At 41.7% G+C, this 21,172-nt stretch overlaps 1 protein-coding gene across 1 annotated transcript in view; it reads right to left on the bottom strand.

Moving 5' to 3' along the window:
- The window catches only part of LOC128908235 (diacylglycerol kinase iota-like), a 59,590-nt gene extending 38,923 nt beyond the window's left edge, over positions 1-20,667 (bottom strand). The window contains exon 1 of the mRNA XM_054198025.1: positions 20,474-20,667. Within this exon, the coding sequence (XP_054054000.1) occupies positions 20,474-20,562 (89 nt within the window). The 5' untranslated portion in view covers positions 20,563-20,667. The remainder of the gene's footprint in view (positions 1-20,473) is intronic.
- Between the last annotated feature and the right edge of the window lie 505 nt (positions 20,668-21,172).

The following is a 21,172-nucleotide window of genomic DNA, read 5'->3' on the forward strand; positions in this document are numbered from 1 at the left end:
TTAGTCTACAAAGCGGACCAGCCTGGGATCCTTTGCATCATGACAACCCATGAAGTCAAATGTGGAAGTTCTGGGGCAGTAGATCTAGAAGTCTTGGAAATTTATTTTATTTTGGGTTTTTTTTGGTTTTGGTTTTTTTTTTTTTTTAATCAATTCTGTACAAAAGGGAGGGCCTCGTCTCAGAGGAGCTCAGAGCAGCTCAGCATAGAAGGAATGCCAATGGTGATTCTTCCGCATAGATTAGAATAAAAGACTAGCAAACATTCAAGAGTTTTTAGCTTTGTTTGAGCACGAAACTCTCAGTAGATTTCACTGTGAACCAGAAACAGAGAAAATATATGCAAAAGAGATATCTTGTATACAGAATTTCCCAAATGCTGCCATGATTCTACACGTTAATCTGGAAATAATTATCATTTTTCAGAATACATATATTTATAGCATGTTATATAAAGAGCTGGAATTCAGAGAACAAAAATAATTTTCAGAGTAATATGTATTATATATGCATAAAGTACTACCTGCAACAAAAGTGTTCTAGCAAAAAAAGTAAAGATTTGGGTGACTTGTTTTACAGCTGTAGAGTTTTCCTTGTTTTTATTTGAAATATGGTCAAGTCTAAAACCCCCACAGAGGTCCAACCACTAATCCAATTCTGCATCAATCATCATGCAAGTGATCAGCTTGAAGCCTAGTCACAATGGCAGCAAACTAACTGTATGACATTGAAATAAGATTCTCAAGACACTTTGATGAAACGGAGTACTTAATGCAGAGGAAAAGAGCAGTTGGTTTGTTTTATTTAAGATCATACTAATCAAAAGCAGCAGTGCTTTGCCAACTCGGACTCAAAAAAACTCAGCTTTAGATAAAGACCAGGACCAGAAATAACTTCATGTTTTGAGTAAACTCTGTGAAGATACAAAATGTAAACACTAAACACAATCTGTGATATTGATTACAGTAAATGCATGAATCATGATGCTGTAACTACATGTCAATATATTTTAGGCTGGTATTACTTTTGAAGCTAATACACCTGTAAATCAATCAAAATGAAACTATCTGAGTATAACAACAATCAACTTATTTGGCTTTTGCTGCATTTAGTATTTTGGCATCCTCCGGCATTTATTGATTTTTCTAATAGTGCCACCATGATAGGGAAACAATAATATTTTGACTTTTAGAAATTAAAATGGAAACAAGATTATACTGGTGGCTTGTTCAACTCCCTACAAAAAACTCAAGAGCACAGAAGGAAATCAAAGCTAGACTCTCAGACCATTACCTGAAGCCAGAAGACCCACATGTTCTTTCCCACAACTGTAACTGCTTATTGGTAACAAAGCGCTGTGCTAACCTACCAGCTTAAAGAAAGGTGATGGATGGTGTTTGCATCTTCTCTAAGTGGTAATTAAAGGGAACAAATGGAGAAATTTCACTGAAGCAGGCAAGACCAAGCATAATGTGAAAAAAAGAAGGAGAGTGGGTGTAAAAACAACTTTGCCTTTCCTGTTCTTTAATTTTTCTCTCCCCTGTGGTTCCCTAAGCATTAATTTTAGTAGAGGCTTGGGACTCTATTCCGGTACAGGATATCTCCAGAGAGGAATTTAAAACCACATATAGGTAACAAAACAAAAACATTACCATATCAATTTACTTTAAAAAAACGAGTAAAAGCAAAATGAGCATTAGTCTAGAATAGTGTACAGTCTTTGGGGTAAAAATTAGAAACATGCGGTCCGTTATGGTAATCAGACAGCGCAGTTATGAATGTTGAGGGATAAAGTAATAAAAAAGACCAAGCTGCTAATTATATTCTTGTCAATTGTGTTTGGAAGACAGGATCTGAGCTACCAGAGCAAGAGTTCGAATTGCAAAGCAGGAACAACATTTTTCAAAGTAAGTTACTCTTCTTTGCATCCAAACTTAGTTTAGCTCGCTGTTTTTCACAGTTACTGGATGAACACCTCAAGAATTCATTGTACGCCTACACTGCAGCACGCTGTTCCCTGTTGAGATGCCAGGGCTTGCTCTGTCACCAAAGGACATACAGTAGCGTTCGCATGACGCTCTGGTCGGCAGAACTCACCCAGCCAAGAAGCCCAGAGTTCCTCTGTGGTAACACAGACGTGCTGCACCCTGTGCCAGGTGTACCTGCTCGTGTGTCTGCACCCCCCTGTGCCACGTGGCATACACACACCACCCGTCTTGCATCTAGCCGCTGAGTAATCTCAACGGGGCCAGCAGAAATGGGCACTCCATGTTCCACCCTCTTCCCCAAAGAGACAAATCCTTGCTGTGAAGGCAGCTCTCTTGAAAGGCTGCAGAAAGCATCTCCCCTCCCTGCCCGAGCTTACCCAGGTGCATTAGTAGGAGAGCAGGGGTGGTAGCAAGGAACAGAAACAGGATGCTACAGCATTGGGCAGACCCAAAAGTGACCTCTTCTGGTTGCTGCTATTTGTGCCACCATTATAAAGTGGCTGGAAAAAAAAATAATTTCCAAATATTTTACTGCAATGACACTACTGTGATGTAAAGAAAGATGAAATCAAATCAGGACCCATCAAACTGCCATACTGAGAAAAACTAAAGCATTTACTATATCAAACCCAACTGTTCACAGGCCAGATTAAGCTTCCCAGTCTAAGGCCCTGTTTTTAGTTGTATATGAGCTGCACTATCCTTTAAACACACAGGCTGAATTTTCCTATGACAGGTTGCTGCCTCAGGATGATGAAGGTTTCTTTCAATTTTACCAAAAATACTTGAGCTATAACCCAAAACAAGCCCAGTAGAAAACATGTTATTTATTTGGTATTGAAAACATACAGGAACCTTTTCTTTGATCTACTTTTTGCAGCAGTAACTCAACTCCATGACAGACAAGCACCTTTTGTTGTCCTTATGGAAATCCACTTGAACTTGCCCAAGGGGTAAGTCTTTGAAATTTCATACGTGTCTCATGCTTTCTAGAGCTTGCTCTGAATTAAAGAGCTGAACTGCCTGAAGATCTGCACTGAGGTCGAACAAGCTTTTCCCCACAGCTGGCAGTCTGGGATGCTAAATCCAGGTTCAGATGAAATGAAATTAAGGCGCATGTCTCCGCTGCCTATAATCCTAGCCGGCACATCCAAACGGCATGAAAAACAAAGAATTTTTATGAAGACATGATGAGACACCAGCTCACACTGGAGAACAACTTGAGCATACCAAGAACTAAACCAGGCAGGAGCAGAAGAAAAGCCTAGGACTAGGGTTTAAAGTGAGACACTGGGAATGAAGATTACAGCTGATGGAGATAAGGAAGTCAGAAACACTGGTAATGCTGCTTTTCCAACGCAGACACCCAATGCTCTTTTATTCCCAGTTCATGAATGGGGCCAGCACAGCATCCAGGATCAGACAGGACCACTGCAAAGTGTTCATGAAACACTGGCCACTTGTGCTGTGGTGAAAATCAGGAAGAAAACAAAACAAAACAATAAGGCCATCAATAAATCTTCCCTCATTGCATGGCCTGAATAATGCCATGAGAAACAATAAGGAGAAAACAAAATGCTGAATAGCTTCTCATTCAAACATCAGTGGACGTCCTGTGCACAGAGGGAAACAGGAATTATGTGGAAAAACAGTGTGTAACTGTGTAATTAAAGACTGAATCATAATGCATATGTGCAAGCAGGTGGGAAAACTAACGTCCTGGCATTTCCTAACTTCTGCGTGTTTGATTTCGCTGTCCTGATAGCACTCTTTTTCCATAGGGCATGGATGTGTGTCCAGTACGTAAACAAACACTCGAGGCTGTAATTCATCATTGTGCTCTCCCAATCGAACTGTTGTAACCCTGCTGAACCACTTCCTCGCAGGTGCAGCCATCAGCTGGTGCTCTCGCATCGCAGCAAGGACAGCAGTCACCTGGAGAACTGCTGCTGGGGAGAGTGCCCAAACCACTTCTATCCCCACTCTATAGAAATACCCTGAAACGGAATTAGAAGAACAGGTCCGTTTCTACAAGTGAAAGATTGACAAGAAAGGTAATAAATACAGGGGGAACTGTAGGTGTTGCAAAAAATAGCCTTTAAAAGAAGATTGTAGCTAGTTCAAAAAGACTAGCGCTCGCAAGCAACTTACAGCAACCCAGAAGAAGGAAACCCAGAGGAGAAGTCAGTAGCTAAGGGAATAGGTTCCAATATCAAGCTGTCTAAGGGTTTCTGCAGAGTAAGTGAAGGCATAAAGGAAGAAAAAAAGAAAAAAATCTCAACAGTGTCTCCTTTTAAGGGACTGAAATTGTCTGCAGTTACCCAACCCAGCTCACAGACCACACTCCATTTCAGGCAAGTTCTCCACCTTCCTCCCATAACTCCTGCCTGCCAATAGAACATGTGATAATGAATAGTTGGACTCTGATAATCTGAGTTTTGCCATGTGAAGCACTACGTGGGCAGTTCAGAGGCTGTTGATACACATTGTTTCCTCCCCTTGCAGAGATATGTTTTTGGTTTAAATTATTCCACCTCAAAGCCAACGCAGTGACTTGAGGACTCCAGGGGCTGACTGTACTGTATTCATTTCCAGAAGAAAGAAAGGAGGAAGGTCACATTTTACGTTCGAATTACCTATAGAAAAGCTTGCAATTCTTCCAGTCATTTGATATTAAGCGTTATTAAATAACAAGTGAACGATGACTTTATTATATAGCAAGTTTTGTAATTTTCACCTCCTCTGCCTGTACACTGAATGTGTGCAGAGGAGTAGGGGGGGAACAGAAAATAGATGTCAAGAAACGGAACACCAGCATGTCCTAGGAATAGTTGCATTTCTGCTCCCACTCCTGGCTTCTCACATCTCTGACCAATCTTCCTCAGATAGCATGTCCTATCCCCATCTCTCTCAATGACATCCCGTCCTCAAACAAAGTCTTGGGGTACAGCAAATCACTCAACCACCCCTATCTTGCTGATTCAACTGGAATTAGCTAGCAGTTTCTCCTTTGGGGAAACTGAGCTGTGGACCACATAGCATCAGTTAAGATCAGTCCTAGGAACAAAGTGGAGCAGAGCAAAAAGTACCGGCAGAGGGGAAGGGGAAAAAAAAAAAAAAGAAATCACACACAATGCAAAATGTCTTGCTAGCATGATCTCTTTACATTGTTATAGGTGGGTGTGCTTTAGTAGCTAGATAATATGTTCTCCCTCCTCCCTGCACTTTAAAGCCCATCTTAAATCCACCCATAATGCTGCCAAAACCACCCTGCGAAATTCAGCAGAAGGTCAAACCAGATCACCAAAATAGACGCACCTCTAGGGCTTTCAGTGTACCACGGAACCATTTCCTCCTTCCAACGTGCACTTTATGTCAATCATCTTGCTACCTTAACACATACACACAGCAATATGTGCAATAGCCCAGCCAAGACTCCATTTTAATAGATCATCACAGTCTGTTCTAAATCAATTAATGACACATATTTTGTTCAGAACATTCACAACTAGTTTTTCCATATCTCATAGTATGCAATATGAACCTAAGAGTTTGCAGCTTTGTTACCAAAGCTAATCAACCCTCCATACTATAATAACAAACACAATGAGCAACGGACTAGGGAACGACAAAATACATTCAGCAAGAATAAAAGTGTCTCTGTGGTACAGGTCAATTTTGTCTGAGACTATCTTAAGAAAGATGTATTATTTTTTTTTTCCTTTGCCACAGGAGCTATCAATCATATTGGGGTATCAATTCTGACACTGCAGTTTGGCTGGGTCTCCCCAGAAACACACCTCCATTGCTGGTCACATAGACTGCTTCAGAAGAAGCACAAACCAGCAGCAATAGTGGATCTGATTCTTTGGGGCAGCTCTGTTACAGGTAGAAAAATCCCAGCACAGCTAGAAAATTCCCACCCCAGTTCCACCTGCTAGCCAACTTATGTCCTCCTTCAGCATTAATTCAACCTGCTGCAGTTAACTGCTTTTGAGCTAGTGTCCTCAGTTATATTTATTTATACAAGCACTGCCTACCACTAACAAGCCATACAAACAGCTGAACCCGATATACAAGAGAATCTGGCAGTCAGTGTTACAAAATACTTTCCAGCAACACTACTAGCAGTTGGTTTCAGTGAGGAAAGTGTGGTTCTGCTGGAGTAGAGCCCTGGTAAACAATTTGTTTCATTTTAAAATAAAAGGCACTATTTTGAAAGAGGTGTTATAGTACAGTTTTCAAAAACGCCTAATGACTTGAAAACCTAAAAATAGCCTCAGGAATTTAGCGCAATCACCATGATTTGGCAGTCAAACCTAGAGTTAGACCTTCAGATTGCGGGCAGAAGCAAGAGACAAGAGCCAAAGAGGGCACAAGTCAATACAAAGGGAGTCAACAGGGACACGCAGGGTGGGAGGGGACAGGCCACGCCGCAGGCTCAAACCCAACAGCACCCAGACAGCAGTGTGATCTCACAGCCACTATATGTCCAGGTCCTGGACACTCTGGGGACAACCCAAGACAGCTCCTAACAGCTCCCAGCACCTCCAAGAACCGCTCCAGAGTGCGCTGGGGAGATGCCAGCTCCTTGCTCACATCAAGGCAGTGCATGGGGAGGCCAGGTATTGACAAAGAATGTGAGACCTCTTCAGTCACCTAAGTTTTGGTTTGGTTTTTTTTTTTAAGCTGTTACCTGTGTCAACTCAGGAAAGCTCCATTCATCTAAAAGTCACAGGAGAATGCACCTCCTGTTTGAGGCCCTGGCTTTGGATTTAAAGTGTTTCATTTAAGCCTGACCGTGATCAGCTAAAGCTACACTAAGAAAAGTAACATCAGTAGAAGTATTAGCATCCAGATTAATACTGTGAGTTTAAATTTATCTCAGAAATTAAAGTGCTACAACCTCCCCTCTCAGTATGACCTTACTTTGCTGAACAATTTGTCTCCTTAATCATCTATACTTCCTCTTTTCTTTGGAGCTTCCATAAAAAAAAAATACTCAAAAACTCCCTAATATAAAGTATCTCCTACTGCATTTAGAAAAGAAGAGGAGCAAAGAACACAAGTATTTGCAATGGTAATATTAATGAGAGAAAAAAGATAAGAGCTACTTTGACACGAAAGATCTGTTGGAGTCCTAGCTGGTCCCCCTGGGCTGCGTTTCAGACAAACTAAGTTAATTCCGTACAGGCTCAGTAGGAGAAGGGGGAAGAAATTCTTAGTGAAGAGGCCTGGGATAAAAAGAAAAGTCTTGATTTTCCACTTCAGCACTTTAAGCTCTAATGATTTTTTTTTTTTCCACACAATAAGTCGTACCAAATAGATATCATATAAGAGGTATGAAGTACCTTTTCCCCAAAAAAGGTTTCTCATCTTTAGAGACACACATGGAATATCCGGCCTGTCAAGCTGATTCAAATTGAAAGTAAATGCATTGTTAACAATAGGATCTTTCTTGTATGTGATGTGTTCTTCTGTATCAAAAAGTGCTTTATAAAGCGTGATTTAGTTTCCTTATAGCCCTCTTTACCAGTGCTCCCTCCAAAAACACAAGAGACTTGAATATTCCCCTTACTTTCATTACTTTGCTCTCCTTGTTATCCACCAGAGATTAGATCCTGTATCCCCTTAGTTTACTTCCTGTTCAAGTTTAAATCATTATCCTCCTCCCTTTTAAATCCCCTCTGAAGGCCTACTTCTCCTGCATTACTTATAGAAAACTAGGTAAGCATAGCTTTTGTTCTCTTTACCTAATTATCATGCAGGTCAAGAGCCAAAGCAGGGGAAACAGGGAGCTGAAGTATAAACAATGCTGGAAAAGGGGAACAGAGCACCTCTTTACAAAAATCAAAGAATGCAATAGCTACAGAACCACATGCCTATCACTTGCAGCCATCAGCTAACAAATTACACTGCTCGTATCACCTTTCATCCCTCCCACACCTTTCTAATTCAAAACTATGATTACATTTCCTACTTTTGCTGGTATAGAGTTAGCAATAAATTGCTTTTGTGGGAAAACATTTTTTTAAAATACCTAACCAAAAAGATTGGAAGCAAGGAGGTATGTTGCTTTTTTTAAGTGCAGAACTTTTTCTGTCAAAGTATCTATTTTCTCTCAGTTTGACGCACTACCTTATGATACATAACATGCTGGGGGGCTGCTTTATGCACTGGGTACACCTCAGAAGGGCTCTGAAAATGAATAGCCAGAAGGGCAGGTCCTTGGGTGAACTTACAGACTTTAAACAGAAAAGAAGGAACCCCATGTAATCAATCTTTCATGTGAGTTTTCCAGGTTGTTCATTTCAGGCAAATCAGAATATCCCCATTGCTTGTATTACGCCAGTGACTAACAAATCCCACACAACTGGCACCCCCATTGCGAAGAAAAGAATTAAACTCCCCCAAAACTTTATTTTCCTATATCTTATATGACAAGACCTACACCTTTCTTATTATAGGCTGAGGTAGCTGGGAGGAATACGTCTCTCCAGCCAGCTAAAGCCATAAGCCACTCATTCCCCAAGCCCTTGCTGCTAGAGCAGAGAGGTGCCAAGCAGATGTATGAGACACATGAGAGCAGACAAAGGCCACTGGCTGTTCCTTTGGCTGGTAGTTGCATCCACAAATGTGTCCAGAGCTGTTATACTAAGCAGGTGCCACCCACGCCATTCCTCAGCTGCTCTCAGAACAGGACAGAAACCGCTTGCGCAGTACCAGCCTCCACTGACCCAATGCTCTTATTTCCATACCACGCGTTACTCGCACATCTAAAGGCCCGTAGCGAGCAGGAGGCATCAAGCTCAAGGGGGGATGTTCCAAGCCTGACAATCCTGGTCTGCGCAGAGGCTGAGAAACCACTTGTTGCAGATTAGAAAGGTCAGCCCTGGACCCCACGGGGAGCAGGGATGGCGCTCTTCCCCCAGCGTCCCAGTGCCAGGAAAGGTTGTTTTCCCCAGCCAAAGATAACCGTCAAAATACCAGCACGATGGCGCAAAACACTTGCTTGAAATGAACAGTGAATCAGAGACAATATCATCTGATCCCATGCACCTTAGTTTTGGTGCGTTATACACAGCTAAGAATGAATTCTGCTCTTCAGGTATCTTTTCTTCTCTCTCCCACTTTTCTTGTAAGGCCCCCTTTCCCTACATTTTTGCAGTTTGGGTTTTTTTTAGTTTTGGGATGGGGTGTTTAGGTTTTTCCCTCCCCACAAATTGCTTTGCAAAACATTTTTTCTTTCCAGTTTGCAAGGCAATGAGGTCCTTGAGATCAAAGGTGGATAGACTAAGGCGCCTGAAAAATCACTTGACTCTCCCAAAACTTTTGTTTTCCTCATGGAGGCTGTATACATCTCATCATAGGACTGAGGGGACCACCTTGACTTCTCCTTCAACTCCAGCTACAATCAGTCAGAGAAGAGGCTCAAAATAAAAAAAAAAAATTAAGAAGGAAGGGAAAAAACAAAAAGACTTCTGAACTGGAAACTGTTGCAAAGAGATGAGGTTTACAACAAGGCAATGTTTTCTTTCTTTACCACATTACTCTTCCTTAATGTAACAGCCAAACCTCAGAGGACTGGTGGAGGGCACTGCGTACACATATACAGGAACTGGAAATTACTTTTCATTGTTTTTCCTGGAAACTACGTGCCAGCTTCTGTAGAGAATCTCTTTTTGGCATGGATCTCGAGGATGCCACATGCTGAAGAACAAGTGGATATAAACTGAGCTCACTGAAGTCCGTGATACTGCCTTGCAAAAAAACCTTCACTACAGCTTCGACCAAAAAGCAACTGCTGTTTTTCAGCTGGTATAAACTGAACAGCACAACAGAGCACCATCAGTGTGCAGTGGCCCGCACCATTCTGTACAGCCCTGCAACGAAGACTAGAGCATCAGGAAAGTTGGGGGGGGAGAGGGAATAGCTTCCATTCCTGTTCTCTTGCTTTGCAAACAACAGAAATCTGACAGATGTAACCATTTCCTTGCCTGGCAGCTCAGCAAAATTCCTTCTTTCAGACTGATCTTTATGAAGTTTGAGGGGTTTTCTGAGCATGGGCTGCCCACCTTCAAAAGCAAAACAAGAATCACGTGGGTAACATTGGTTATTTCAAGCTTGGTGAACTTTCCCTGTACAGCTAAAATTCCAGCTTTCCACACACAAACTGAAACATTGAAACATAGCAGGAACCATCCATAAAATAAAAACAGGCTCCAGAACAAAAGCTCCAGGCAGAAGAGGATTCACACGTTTTGATGCAGAGTTTCGTAATGCATACATTGTAGATAACAGATCCCACATTAAGAAATATGGCCTCCTTATATATATTATGGAGAGGAAAGGAATTAGGTTCCTCCAAGTAATGTATCAACTAAGCTGGCTGCTAGGGAAATGCTCAGAGAGCGTGGCGAGGATGGTCTCCCTTGCTCAAAATTCACACACAGCCCTGACGCCTCTGGGACAGCACGCACCTCCATGTCTATATCACTTTGTGTGGATGGACGTCAGCCCACCCTGTATGCTGAGCCCCTCTGAGCCAGCAGGATCCAGTAATCCTACTAGTAGGGCTTTTTGGATCAGTCTCAGCATCATGTCAACACGGTGAGCTGGTTCTCAGGCTCAAGCTCACACACAGCCTGTACTAGCTCAGGGCAAAGGATACAATAAGCTCACCTCTGTCTACTGTAGACAGACCTCAAGACTAAAAGAACAACCTTACCAAGACAGACCAAATGTTTACCTAAGCCAGCAGCTTTTGTCTGCGGCCAGTTGGTAATAGATGCTTGTAGAAGGAGCACACAACATGGCAAGACTGAAGGTATATTATTGCCTTCCACAACCCCATCCTGCCTTTAGCAAAGCAAAGCTTTGGGCTCCTTGAGGTTGTCTGTGTCAAATCCTCCTAATTCATGCTCACCAATGGATTTTTACAGTGTTCATTTATTTGGTCTTCTAATAGAGGTATGTTTTTTGTCTCTGTGACATTATGCGGGAATCAGATCCACCTTATAATATTGAATTGTGAGCAAAAATAACTCCCATTCTTTTAAACCTGTTTGACAAGTTTATTTGATGCTCTCTGGCTCTTACATCATGGGAAGGAATAAATTAGCGTTCCCTACCTGCATTCTGCTTGCTCCTCATGCCATTCAAGCTGGTAAAACTTTTTCTATCAAGTCTTTTCTCATCCATAAACTGTTCCGTTTCACTGATCAAATTACTATTGCTCTATTTGCCTTCTCTGACTTATATTTGCTTCTCTGAGCAGTAAGCAGAAATATTCATGGAGTTATCTACAGTGACTACTAAATCTCTCTCCAAATGGGTAATAACTAATGCACAGTCCATCCTTGCCTGAGTTAACTGCAAAGTAATGCAGATGGAGAAAAACACCCCTCTGAACACAGAATTGCAGCCCCATTTTATAGCACATCCATTCCCTACAAGTGATCCTTTTGCAACGCTGCAATTAATTTTCATTTTGGGTAGCCTAGATACAAGTTTCATCACCCCACAGTTCATTTCCTGTTTCCAAACAGTTTCCAAGAACATATTTAGCAACAACCATTCCAGCTCCATGTGAATCCCTGATAATATCCCTTTAGACCAAAAACTGATCATTTGCTTCTAGTCTTTAATCAGTTACAAGATCAAGAATCTTCACCCCTTGATCAATGCAATTTAGTTTCTTCTAGACTAGAGATGATGAATTCCGTTCAAAAAAAGAAGCAAATACAGATACGTTATGCCAATCAGATCATAAAATAAACAAACAGCTTTGGCAGAGGAACCAGAATTAGTGTGACTAAATACTGCCACTTCAGTATTCAGTATTCCCATCTCCAGCCTTGAGCAGTTTTACAGTCAGGCTTAGGGATTTGTCTGCATATCAATAGTAAATCCAAATCCCTAGAGGATTCAGAGTTATCTCAAAGCTCACATGTATTGGAAATAAAGCACTAGCCGCTCACCCCTAAAGCTGTAACATACGACTCGCTCTTGCTCACGGGTTAGTTATTAGTGGTCCAAAGAAGGTGGCTGTAAGAGGACAGTAGTTTTGCTAATTCACGGAGCATTTCTGGAGGTTAAGGTACAACGGAATAACATGCCCTAGCTGCATGCAGAATAAATATCTCCCTTTCTTCCACACACAACTCAAATACAGTATAAAAACGCAGAGGTAGGAAGCATTGCTCAGTTTTCTCTGTGCCTATTTAGATTAAATAGATTTAAATATACTTAGGTCAAATGCAATCAAAGCGTGCCTCGATAGCTGCCTCTACTGCTGTCACCAGACTGCTTAGAGATTTATGCTGCCTTTCAGCTGCCAGTTAACTCTGACACAGCAACCTTGCCACACCACTTCACCAGTACGGCCAGCATGTCCCTGGTGCCTGCAGGAAACTGGGAAGGACTGAACAAATAAGAAAAGAAGTGGAGGTGCTCACAGCCTCTGCCGCATGAAACTGGGTCGCTAAGGAGGATACACCAAAGACACTTAAATTATTTTAGCCCGCTAGTAAGGCTTCATGAGAAGCACTCACGATGAAGAAAAAAAAAGTCTGGGCACTCAGCTGCATATAGTTTTTTATCTCTGCGATTCCCCTCAGTTCACTGGGCTGCGCAGACAATCATTTTCTATACAGCCCAATAGTTCCATTTGTTGTCTCAGACTTCTTCCAATTTCAAGCCCTGTAGACTTCAGTTCTGCATTGTTTTTAGAGAAGCATTGTAAATCTATTCAAATTCACACGCATTTCTAAATTAAAGTGCATTTCTGAAGCCTTTCTCACCTTCTCCCCTTAAAAACATCGGCATCCTTGATCCGAGAGGAAGACGACAACTACAGTTCCGTGTCAATGGTTCTGATCACAGAAAGGACAATAAAAACCGAAATTTGTTTTCCACAGAAGTGTATTTAAACAGCAATGCAAAATACTTATAAAACAAAGAAAGAAGTCCCTATCCTATGGATAAAAGGCAAAAATTGTTGCTAGCACAGTTTTTCTAGCGCAAGCAGCACAGCCATGAAACTTTTCCTGGAGGTTGTAAATAGGACATGACTGCAACAAAGATGACCACTGTGCTAAACAAAACAGCTATAGGGTACGCCTTGTGGAACAGAAAGTACCACGGTGAACTATGTTTGAACCCTACCCCTTTGCAGGGCTGAGGTAAAATTGAGAGAGTTCCAAATGCATGCCAAATAATTTATAAGAGAACTGAGCCTCATATTGAGCAGGAGCAAGAAATGCTGGGCTATAACCGAAGCCCAGAACATTTGGATTTGTTCTGTGTTTAGGAACACCAACACTGGTATCAGCAGAAACATTTTCAGAAAACCATTTCCTTCCCACACAGGGAACGGCAGAAGAGGATGCGACCCAGAAGAGTGACAGTATTGATCAATTCAAGTGTTTATGGACTCTATAGTGACAGCAGTTTTGTGTTTTCCCATAGAGCATAATCCTAAACTGCTCAAGGTCCCACTTTGCGTAATACCCTTTCTGCACTTTACAGGAAATAATCATATATTTACAAGTTCGCCAAAATATGAATTGACCCCTAACACTGATGAGCTTCTAAGCAGTAAATAGTGAAGAAACAACTTTGTTCTGTAACTAATTTTAGGCACATATTCCATGGAATTCACATCCCAACACAAGGTCTGCTGACACAGGGTGATTTAGATAATGACCCAAGGAGAGAAAAAAAAAAAACAAACTCTTAAATAATACCACTATGCTAAGAATTTTACGTGCTAATTTTCTCACCTAAAACATCCTGCAGAGTGCATAGTCTGTATTAGGTAAAGCAGCTATGCAGAAAGGTCATCTGTCTACTTTGCTTCGAAGAGGATGAGATCCACCTGGAAACGTACATAGGAGCGTGCCTCCTTGTCTGTCAAGAGGAGAGATACCCCAGGGGTTGCACTTACAACCTAGACCCAACAGCCTTTCTGAGAGAGGTCAATGAATTGCCAATATTGCTAGTGAGACATCAAACCTATCCAGTGGAATAACAAGAGCTTCCACAGCTCCTCATGTTGCTCATCTCCCTACCTTAACTCACCCCAGCTCACCCAGCCCATGGGAGTTAGTTCTCAGCCTCACCTCCAGGGAGGTGAGAGGGACGCTGCACCGACCCAAGGCTTTTCCCTTTGGGCAGAGATTTTTGCCATCAGGAACTGCTGACTGCTTTTAGTACCAATTTGTAGTAGCCACACTCATTTTGACACCAACTGCTGAAAACAACAATGTAAGACAGATTCCTGTCGTAAGCAAAATCTCAGACCTTACATTCACGGGGAAAAACTGAGTCGCGCATCATCTGTTCTGCCCCTGTATCACAGTCTTTCCAAAATATCCAGATGACAGGCTATTTCTCTCCTGTGAAGGGGCATGAATCACAACCTACAACTCTTTAAAGGGTTAAATATACCAATCCCTATACTTTCTCCATGTCCCCACACCTCCAATGCTTTTGCTAAGGGCACAATCCTCAGTTTTAAAAATAATCTTTTCAAACCTGATTTAAAATAGCAGTTTCCCACTCAAAAACAGGGCCACGTGAGATGCTCTCAGTTCCTCACAATTGCATACATATTCACCAGAAAAGAGAGCAGAGAAGTGACAAAATAAATCATTTCAGATGCTTTCTTTAAATCAACATAACAAATAAAGACCTTTGGCAGGGGAGCACTGTGCTCCTCGTGGGAGGTCCTCTCCAGCCAAAGGACTCCAGTGATACATTCACAATTCAGAATGATTAGATGAACATTTTCTACCCTGAAGCTGAGGGAAAACCTTGAGTTAAGGGAATTTCAGTAAATATGGAAACACCTGGCGAGTTTCATTCAAGATCTGTGCAGGCGAGGCAAAAGTAGGAGTTAGGCAAAGGTTTCCTACCTCGATGCTGCTTTTGATTAATTACAGTGAAAGTGCACTCTTTTTATCGACTATTTTAAAGTAGAATAAGATTATTACAGGAGAGACTGATCCCTGAGAAATTACAGTAGACATCGATGAACCCAGATACCCACTTAAATTTCTACTTTACCTCCCTCTGTACTCCTCAGAAAACTCCTCTTCTCTTTTTTCTCCCCCTTTTTTGTTTTTTTGGTTTTTTTTTTTTTGTTGTTGTTGTTTTTCCAAGTGCAGTAACACTGTTTAGATATCCTCACTGAAATATCCGCGGTGACTTTTACTCCTTGGAGAACCCCACAGCTTTAGAGCACGTCACTATATGTGAATTTAGATCATTTTCACCAGCACACATTACTTGACATTTAGAGAACGTCGCCATGATACATAATCCCTGGTGCACCAAAATCTACTTGGAGATTTTTGACATCCTTTACAATCTCTACCAAACACTTTCTCCTCTCCCTTTCTTCAAATATGACTACTGCAAGTGAAAACTGCCCTGCTGACAGGCCTATGAAATGCTCTGCTTCTCCAAAAAACACACAGGCAGGCAAACAGATGGGAATCTTTACCTTCAGCTTTATTTCAGTGTTGATACTATCATGTAAAGGGATCGCCCCGCTAAAGGAAGAGGGTGCTCAGGGTCTAAAGGCCACAGAGCTCTTCACCTCCTTTGTTCAGTCGGGCTGCCCTGTAACATCACAGAATCTTCATGGTTGGAAAGGACCCTTAAGATCGAGTCCAACCAAACAACCTACAATCTCTGTCACTAGAGCATGCCCTGAAGCGCCACATCTAGACGTTTCTTAAACACCTCCAGGGATGGTGACTCAACCACCTCCCTGGGCAGGCTGTTCCAGTGCCTGACCACTCTTTCAGTAAAGTAATTCTTACTAATATCTAATCTAAACCTCCCCTGCCACAGCTTCAGACCATTTCCTCTGGTCCTGTCATTATTTACTTGGGAGAAGAGGCCAACACCCACTTCTCTCAGGTGGCATCCAAGAGTTGAGAGCTACACAGATGGTCCCTGTCTCCTTTAAAAGAAGCCACAGCACTGCGTACGCATGCTTTCGCGTGCTTGCAGCATTTGGCATGGGCACAAATACTCATCTGGAGTTTTAGGAGAACGTGTCCTTTCTGTGCTCATCTTTGACAATTTGGTTGCACTGGGGTATTTGAGACTATTCAAATGTTAGGAACATTTGATGAAGCAACCATTGCACGCAGATCTCCCAGAAATCAAAGAATAAGAATACCCTGATGAGCTATATTCATCTATCTCCAGGGTGAGATACAAAATGTATGTACTGCTTCAGAGCAAAACAAACCGGAACTTAAGAACCTGCTATCTAAAATGAGCATTCTTTGGCAGGCCAGAGATGAGAGCTGGCAGAAGTTATATTCACTTTCTAATTATTATTGTCACCATTTCATGGTGTGTATTACAAGGCCCGACACGTAACTTAAAGAAAAAGCCCTCTGAAAAACATAGTAACTCAAGCCTACCGCACTACACAGTCCTTATTCTGTGTCCATGTGTAATCCCACGTCTGTGCAACTTCGTTCTTACGGAGTCTAACAGGTGTAAGATTCCTCCTTCCAAATGAAACTGTAATTTGACCCTAGAATTATGCCCAGCCAGCCATTGCCCGTCATCACTCTCCGGAGACTCTCATTCAGTCCCCCTGCAGCAGCGAGGCAGCTTGCCCATCTCCTGATGGCCCAGACCTGGCTGCTCCATTTGGGAAGTAGATCCCACACTGGTGCTTTGTCAATTGTCACGAACAGCTGCTGATTTTTCAGGATATACCACATGTCCTCATCGGTACCTCTGCTATTTCACACTTTATTCCCTGCAGTAACCCAAGACGAGTATCATCCGGTCTAGGTGATCTGCCACCCCCCAGGTTCTCAAGTTGCTTTATATAAACCAGGCACAAGCAGATCAAAATACAGAGTATTAAGAGTAAGTAATACAGAGTAATGTTTTGTTCCTGATGTAAAAACCTCAAGTTTGCTTGCAACAAATATTTCCATAATATGAGGTTAACAACTTGATTTTAAATTTAATCATACTGGGAAACTGAAGTTTGCCTTGAGGTCACCACAGATGCATCAAAATCAGAGCTTGCCATCCTGAATCTGACTGCAAACTGCTGCTGTCTGAAAATTTTGAAATATGAAAATAGAGTATCTTTCTCATAGATTAAAGATTACCATCAGACTTCCAGTTTCCTCACTGGTATTTCTGATCACTTCTTCCCCTCATTTCAAAACAAAAAAACCAAACCACCAACAAAAAAAACCCAAAACAAAACACAGACACCAGTGGCATAAATCTAGGTTTTGGGCAACCAAGGGCTGACCCAAGAGTTTCCACTGTAGAGTAATTACTACCGTCACTTTAACGAACTATGGCAAATTTGACTTTCAGTTCCAGACCAAGTGGAAAAAAATGCCTTCCAATTGCCTATACAGCTGCAGATAATAATTTGACCTGTGATTACCTTTGTCCACAGGAGAATAAAGTTGTTAAAAATATTCAGCCTAAAACCAACTTATGAAACGTTGACCATAGTTAACCCATTATGCATTTTACACATGAGGAAACAAGAAAACGTACGCTATATCCACCATTTCCAAAATAAGGGGAATGAAAGTGTCACTTCCTATTACTTACATTTTCAAAGTCAATTTGAAATTAAAACATCAGACTTGAAAGGGACACCATTTTCCAAAATGACTATGCACCCAGGCTCAGCAGATTAGCTTAGTGGTCTCAACATGGGTATCCAGCATGATTGTAATACACTTAATATATTTAAATATTTACAATATACTTAATGTATTTAATATAAATGTATTAATATAAAGAATATATATTATAAATAATATATTTATATTAAATATAAAATATTTACAATATACTCCATTTAAAACATTATGCACATTCAGAAACTACATTATGTTTGCTGCTAAAGTCAATAGAAACAATGAAGCTTTTAGCTGCACAGAGAACAGCACACCCAGAGTCAGGCAAACAGGTGACACAAGTAACAGCCAGAATAATTCCAAACTGCCAGACCCAGGAGCACGTTCAGCATCCCCTGTTGCCCCTTTTCTCCAACAGTTACTCCCAATGTTGCAAAGGGAGGGGAAGCCTCAACTCTCAGTTTTTGGTTTGTTTGGGCTTTTGGTTTTTCTTAGGGTTTCAGCTTATCAGTAGTGCTGGATAAGTTTGACTATAATAAGCTGACTAAAGAGTCTTCTGAAAGCAGGCGTTCAGACAACATTGCTCTGCCCACATGCATGAAATCTCTTTCTGGAAATTGAACCCCAAAATATCTGGATTTGGTTTAAACATCCATGGCTTTCCAGGAGCTTATTTGGAATTTTCCAAGCTTTTGGCTGCAAGATCAGTCTGTGCCTCCCATGAGGACCAGCTTTCCTCATGGGCTCCTTGCTGCTTGGCTAGAGGCACGGTGCGAATACGTATGCCCAAGAGAAATCCTCACCCCTCTCCACGTGGGTCTGCCAAAACCTCAAGGGAATGTTGGCAAAGGTCTATGCTTATGAGACACAGTCCCCATGCTGAGATAGAACAGTAGACACACAGAAGCAGAGAGGTAAAACTGGTAAACAACAAATCACTAAGCTTTATAATACTGAAAAGAGTGCTTTCTAATTCCCTAGAGATATTTCAGCAGTGAAAGAAGTTTTGTTTTTATCTTAGATGACCTATATATCAGTATTAATTAGTAGTCATTAGAAGATATTTTCTAATGGAAAACAAATGTACTCGGAAAGGAAGGACTTTCTAAATACTATGAATTTAAAATGAGGCACAATTCTCATACAAACTTATTACCATTTATTCCATTGTTTTGTAGATGCACGTTTCACTGAGAAATGACTGAATGTTCAAGCAAAAAAAATGTGATTTCAGAAGTCCAGTTCCTCTGTGAGCACACTGCTATTTTCCCTACACAGAAAGGTGCAAAAGGCAAAGGACAACAACCTCTAAATGAAATCACAGCATCACACAGTTCTGCTCGTTCAACTAGTACTTTGTTCTGGAGAACACATTTTCAAAAATAACCTGAAGCTTATAAGTGTCTTGTTACGAACAGGATGCGATCCTACACAGGAGCTGAAACTAGGGTTGGAAGATAAGTTCTTTAATCGATTGTCTGAAATATTCTATCTTCGTCAGATCAATCTTAAATTGCCAACCGAGGGTGGAGAATTATTCCCCTGCCCCCTTTAGAAGTGACAAATGAAAGCAATTTTCTGTGGTAGGAAAGGGAGAGAAGTTTTCAGGTTTCATCGATACATGTCAATATGGTATTAATATAAATGTCTCTTTTAATACCTCCACAAGTAATCTCAAAGAGTCAAAAAGTCATTTTTCTGTTACATGATGAATAAAATGCACTTAAAGATCGCTGATTAACCAGGTTTTATATAGAAATTATGTCCAATTAACACAATGAAGTTCCTTAACTTTCCTAATTAATGAGCATTATTCAGTATGAAACCTTTTCCACTATTATTTTGTTTTAAGTGTGATTGATGAAACCAAGTGCAACCGAATAGCAGAATTCCTCTGGTCCATGCTCAGTATGATGCAGAAATTGTTGTGAAGGTCACACAGGCAAACAACTTCCTGCCATTAGCCTGTGCCTGGAACATGAGGGAGGTCGTCTACAAAGGCAGATGGAGCAGGGGGAAAAAAAAAAAAATCCAACCCCAAAGCAAAGCAGAATGTCACAGGAACCAATGAAAGCTGTAACTGAGCCTGATCTAAAGCCCACTGCAGATGATGACAGTCTTTCCAGATCCACCAGGAAACCCTGTGTCAAACCCTCTGCATCAGATGGCAGAACTCTTTTCGGCTTTGCAGGAACGTTGAATTCCTCATCCCTTGTTTGGCACAGGCAGGGATGTCTTTCCAAAGACTGTATTAACTTTTGAAGGGAGTCCTATTCATCCCTTCTCAGCCAGGAATGACCCCCAGGATACCCTTTCAAATGGGGAGGAAAGGGTTATCTGTGGGCACCCAGGAGGGAGAAATCACAACACTCAGGTGTGAGAGCTGCCCAGCAGTAGAGAACTATTCCTTTCCAGAAGCTAATTCAAACATTCCTTACCATTGCCCAGAAAAAAATGGCATAACCGATGACTACAAGCAAAAGGACTGGCATTTCTGAATGCATACTGTGCCATCCCTCCATCCTTCCCAAGGCCCCTCTGCTCTCCCCATCTCCATTCTCATGCCATTTTCCGCAGCGCTGTGTGTGCACGGTACTGAATGACATGAGCAAACATGATCCAGCGCAATCAGTGAACTGTGTTGAACACGGTGCATCTAAAAACATCAGCGGATACAGCATCACGCGTGATAACTGTCATTCTTTGTGTGTTATTAGAGGAAGGAGATACAGAAAGCTTGAAATACATTCAGTGCTTGCAGACGGCAGTCAAACAAGACTGGCCATTATGTCACTGAAGAGCTTAAAATTCAACAGTTCCTGCAAGAGCCCACTTACCAGCTATCCAAGGAGTCTGGCACGGACAATTTACACCTGTTCTGTTTCCTGCTGCTTTTGCAAAAAAAATCCATGCATCCCACATTCATAACTTCCAGGAAAAGTGAACAAAAAAATAAATCTGAAAGTCCAGCACCTCAGAGAGCCAGGCTAGGTAGGAAAATAGAGAGGTGTTCAATTTTTGAGGAAATCTTCTCCTGTTTCAACTCATAAGCCCCCTTCCCTGCCTCCCACCACAATATGTCAAGCTGAATCAGGGAAGTCTAAAGCGGGAGGAAGAAGTATCAAAGGCCAGTTCTTGTAAGAGAAGTGGCGCCTGCAAGCTGGTCGGTAGGAGCCTGCTGAAATGATGTATGGCTAGGTGGGGAGCGTATATGTGCACACACATGCACACAGACGTCACACCCTTCCTTGGAAGTGGATTAGGCGGCAGATGGTGTCAGAACCTGAGCTGCTGTCAAGAGCAGAGTTCACGCTGTCCTACCCCCCTGTGCTTAGAGAGGAAAGCGGCAAAGCCCAAGCCATCGGAAAAAAAAAAAAAAACACAAAAAAAAAAAGGCTGATAAATAGCTGACAATCAGCTTTGTCATTGCCAACGAGTGGAACGACACCCCTTCGCTTGCTCCCTTCTTCCCCCAGAGTCCCTACAGGCAAAATCCTCTCTGAAATGGAGACAAAAGAGGAAACAAACGTAGACAT

The sequence above is a fragment of the Rissa tridactyla genome, chromosome 1, assembly GCF_028500815.1.
Source record: "Rissa tridactyla isolate bRisTri1 chromosome 1, bRisTri1.patW.cur.20221130, whole genome shotgun sequence".
Classification (NCBI taxonomy): domain Eukaryota; kingdom Metazoa; phylum Chordata; class Aves; order Charadriiformes; family Laridae; genus Rissa; species Rissa tridactyla.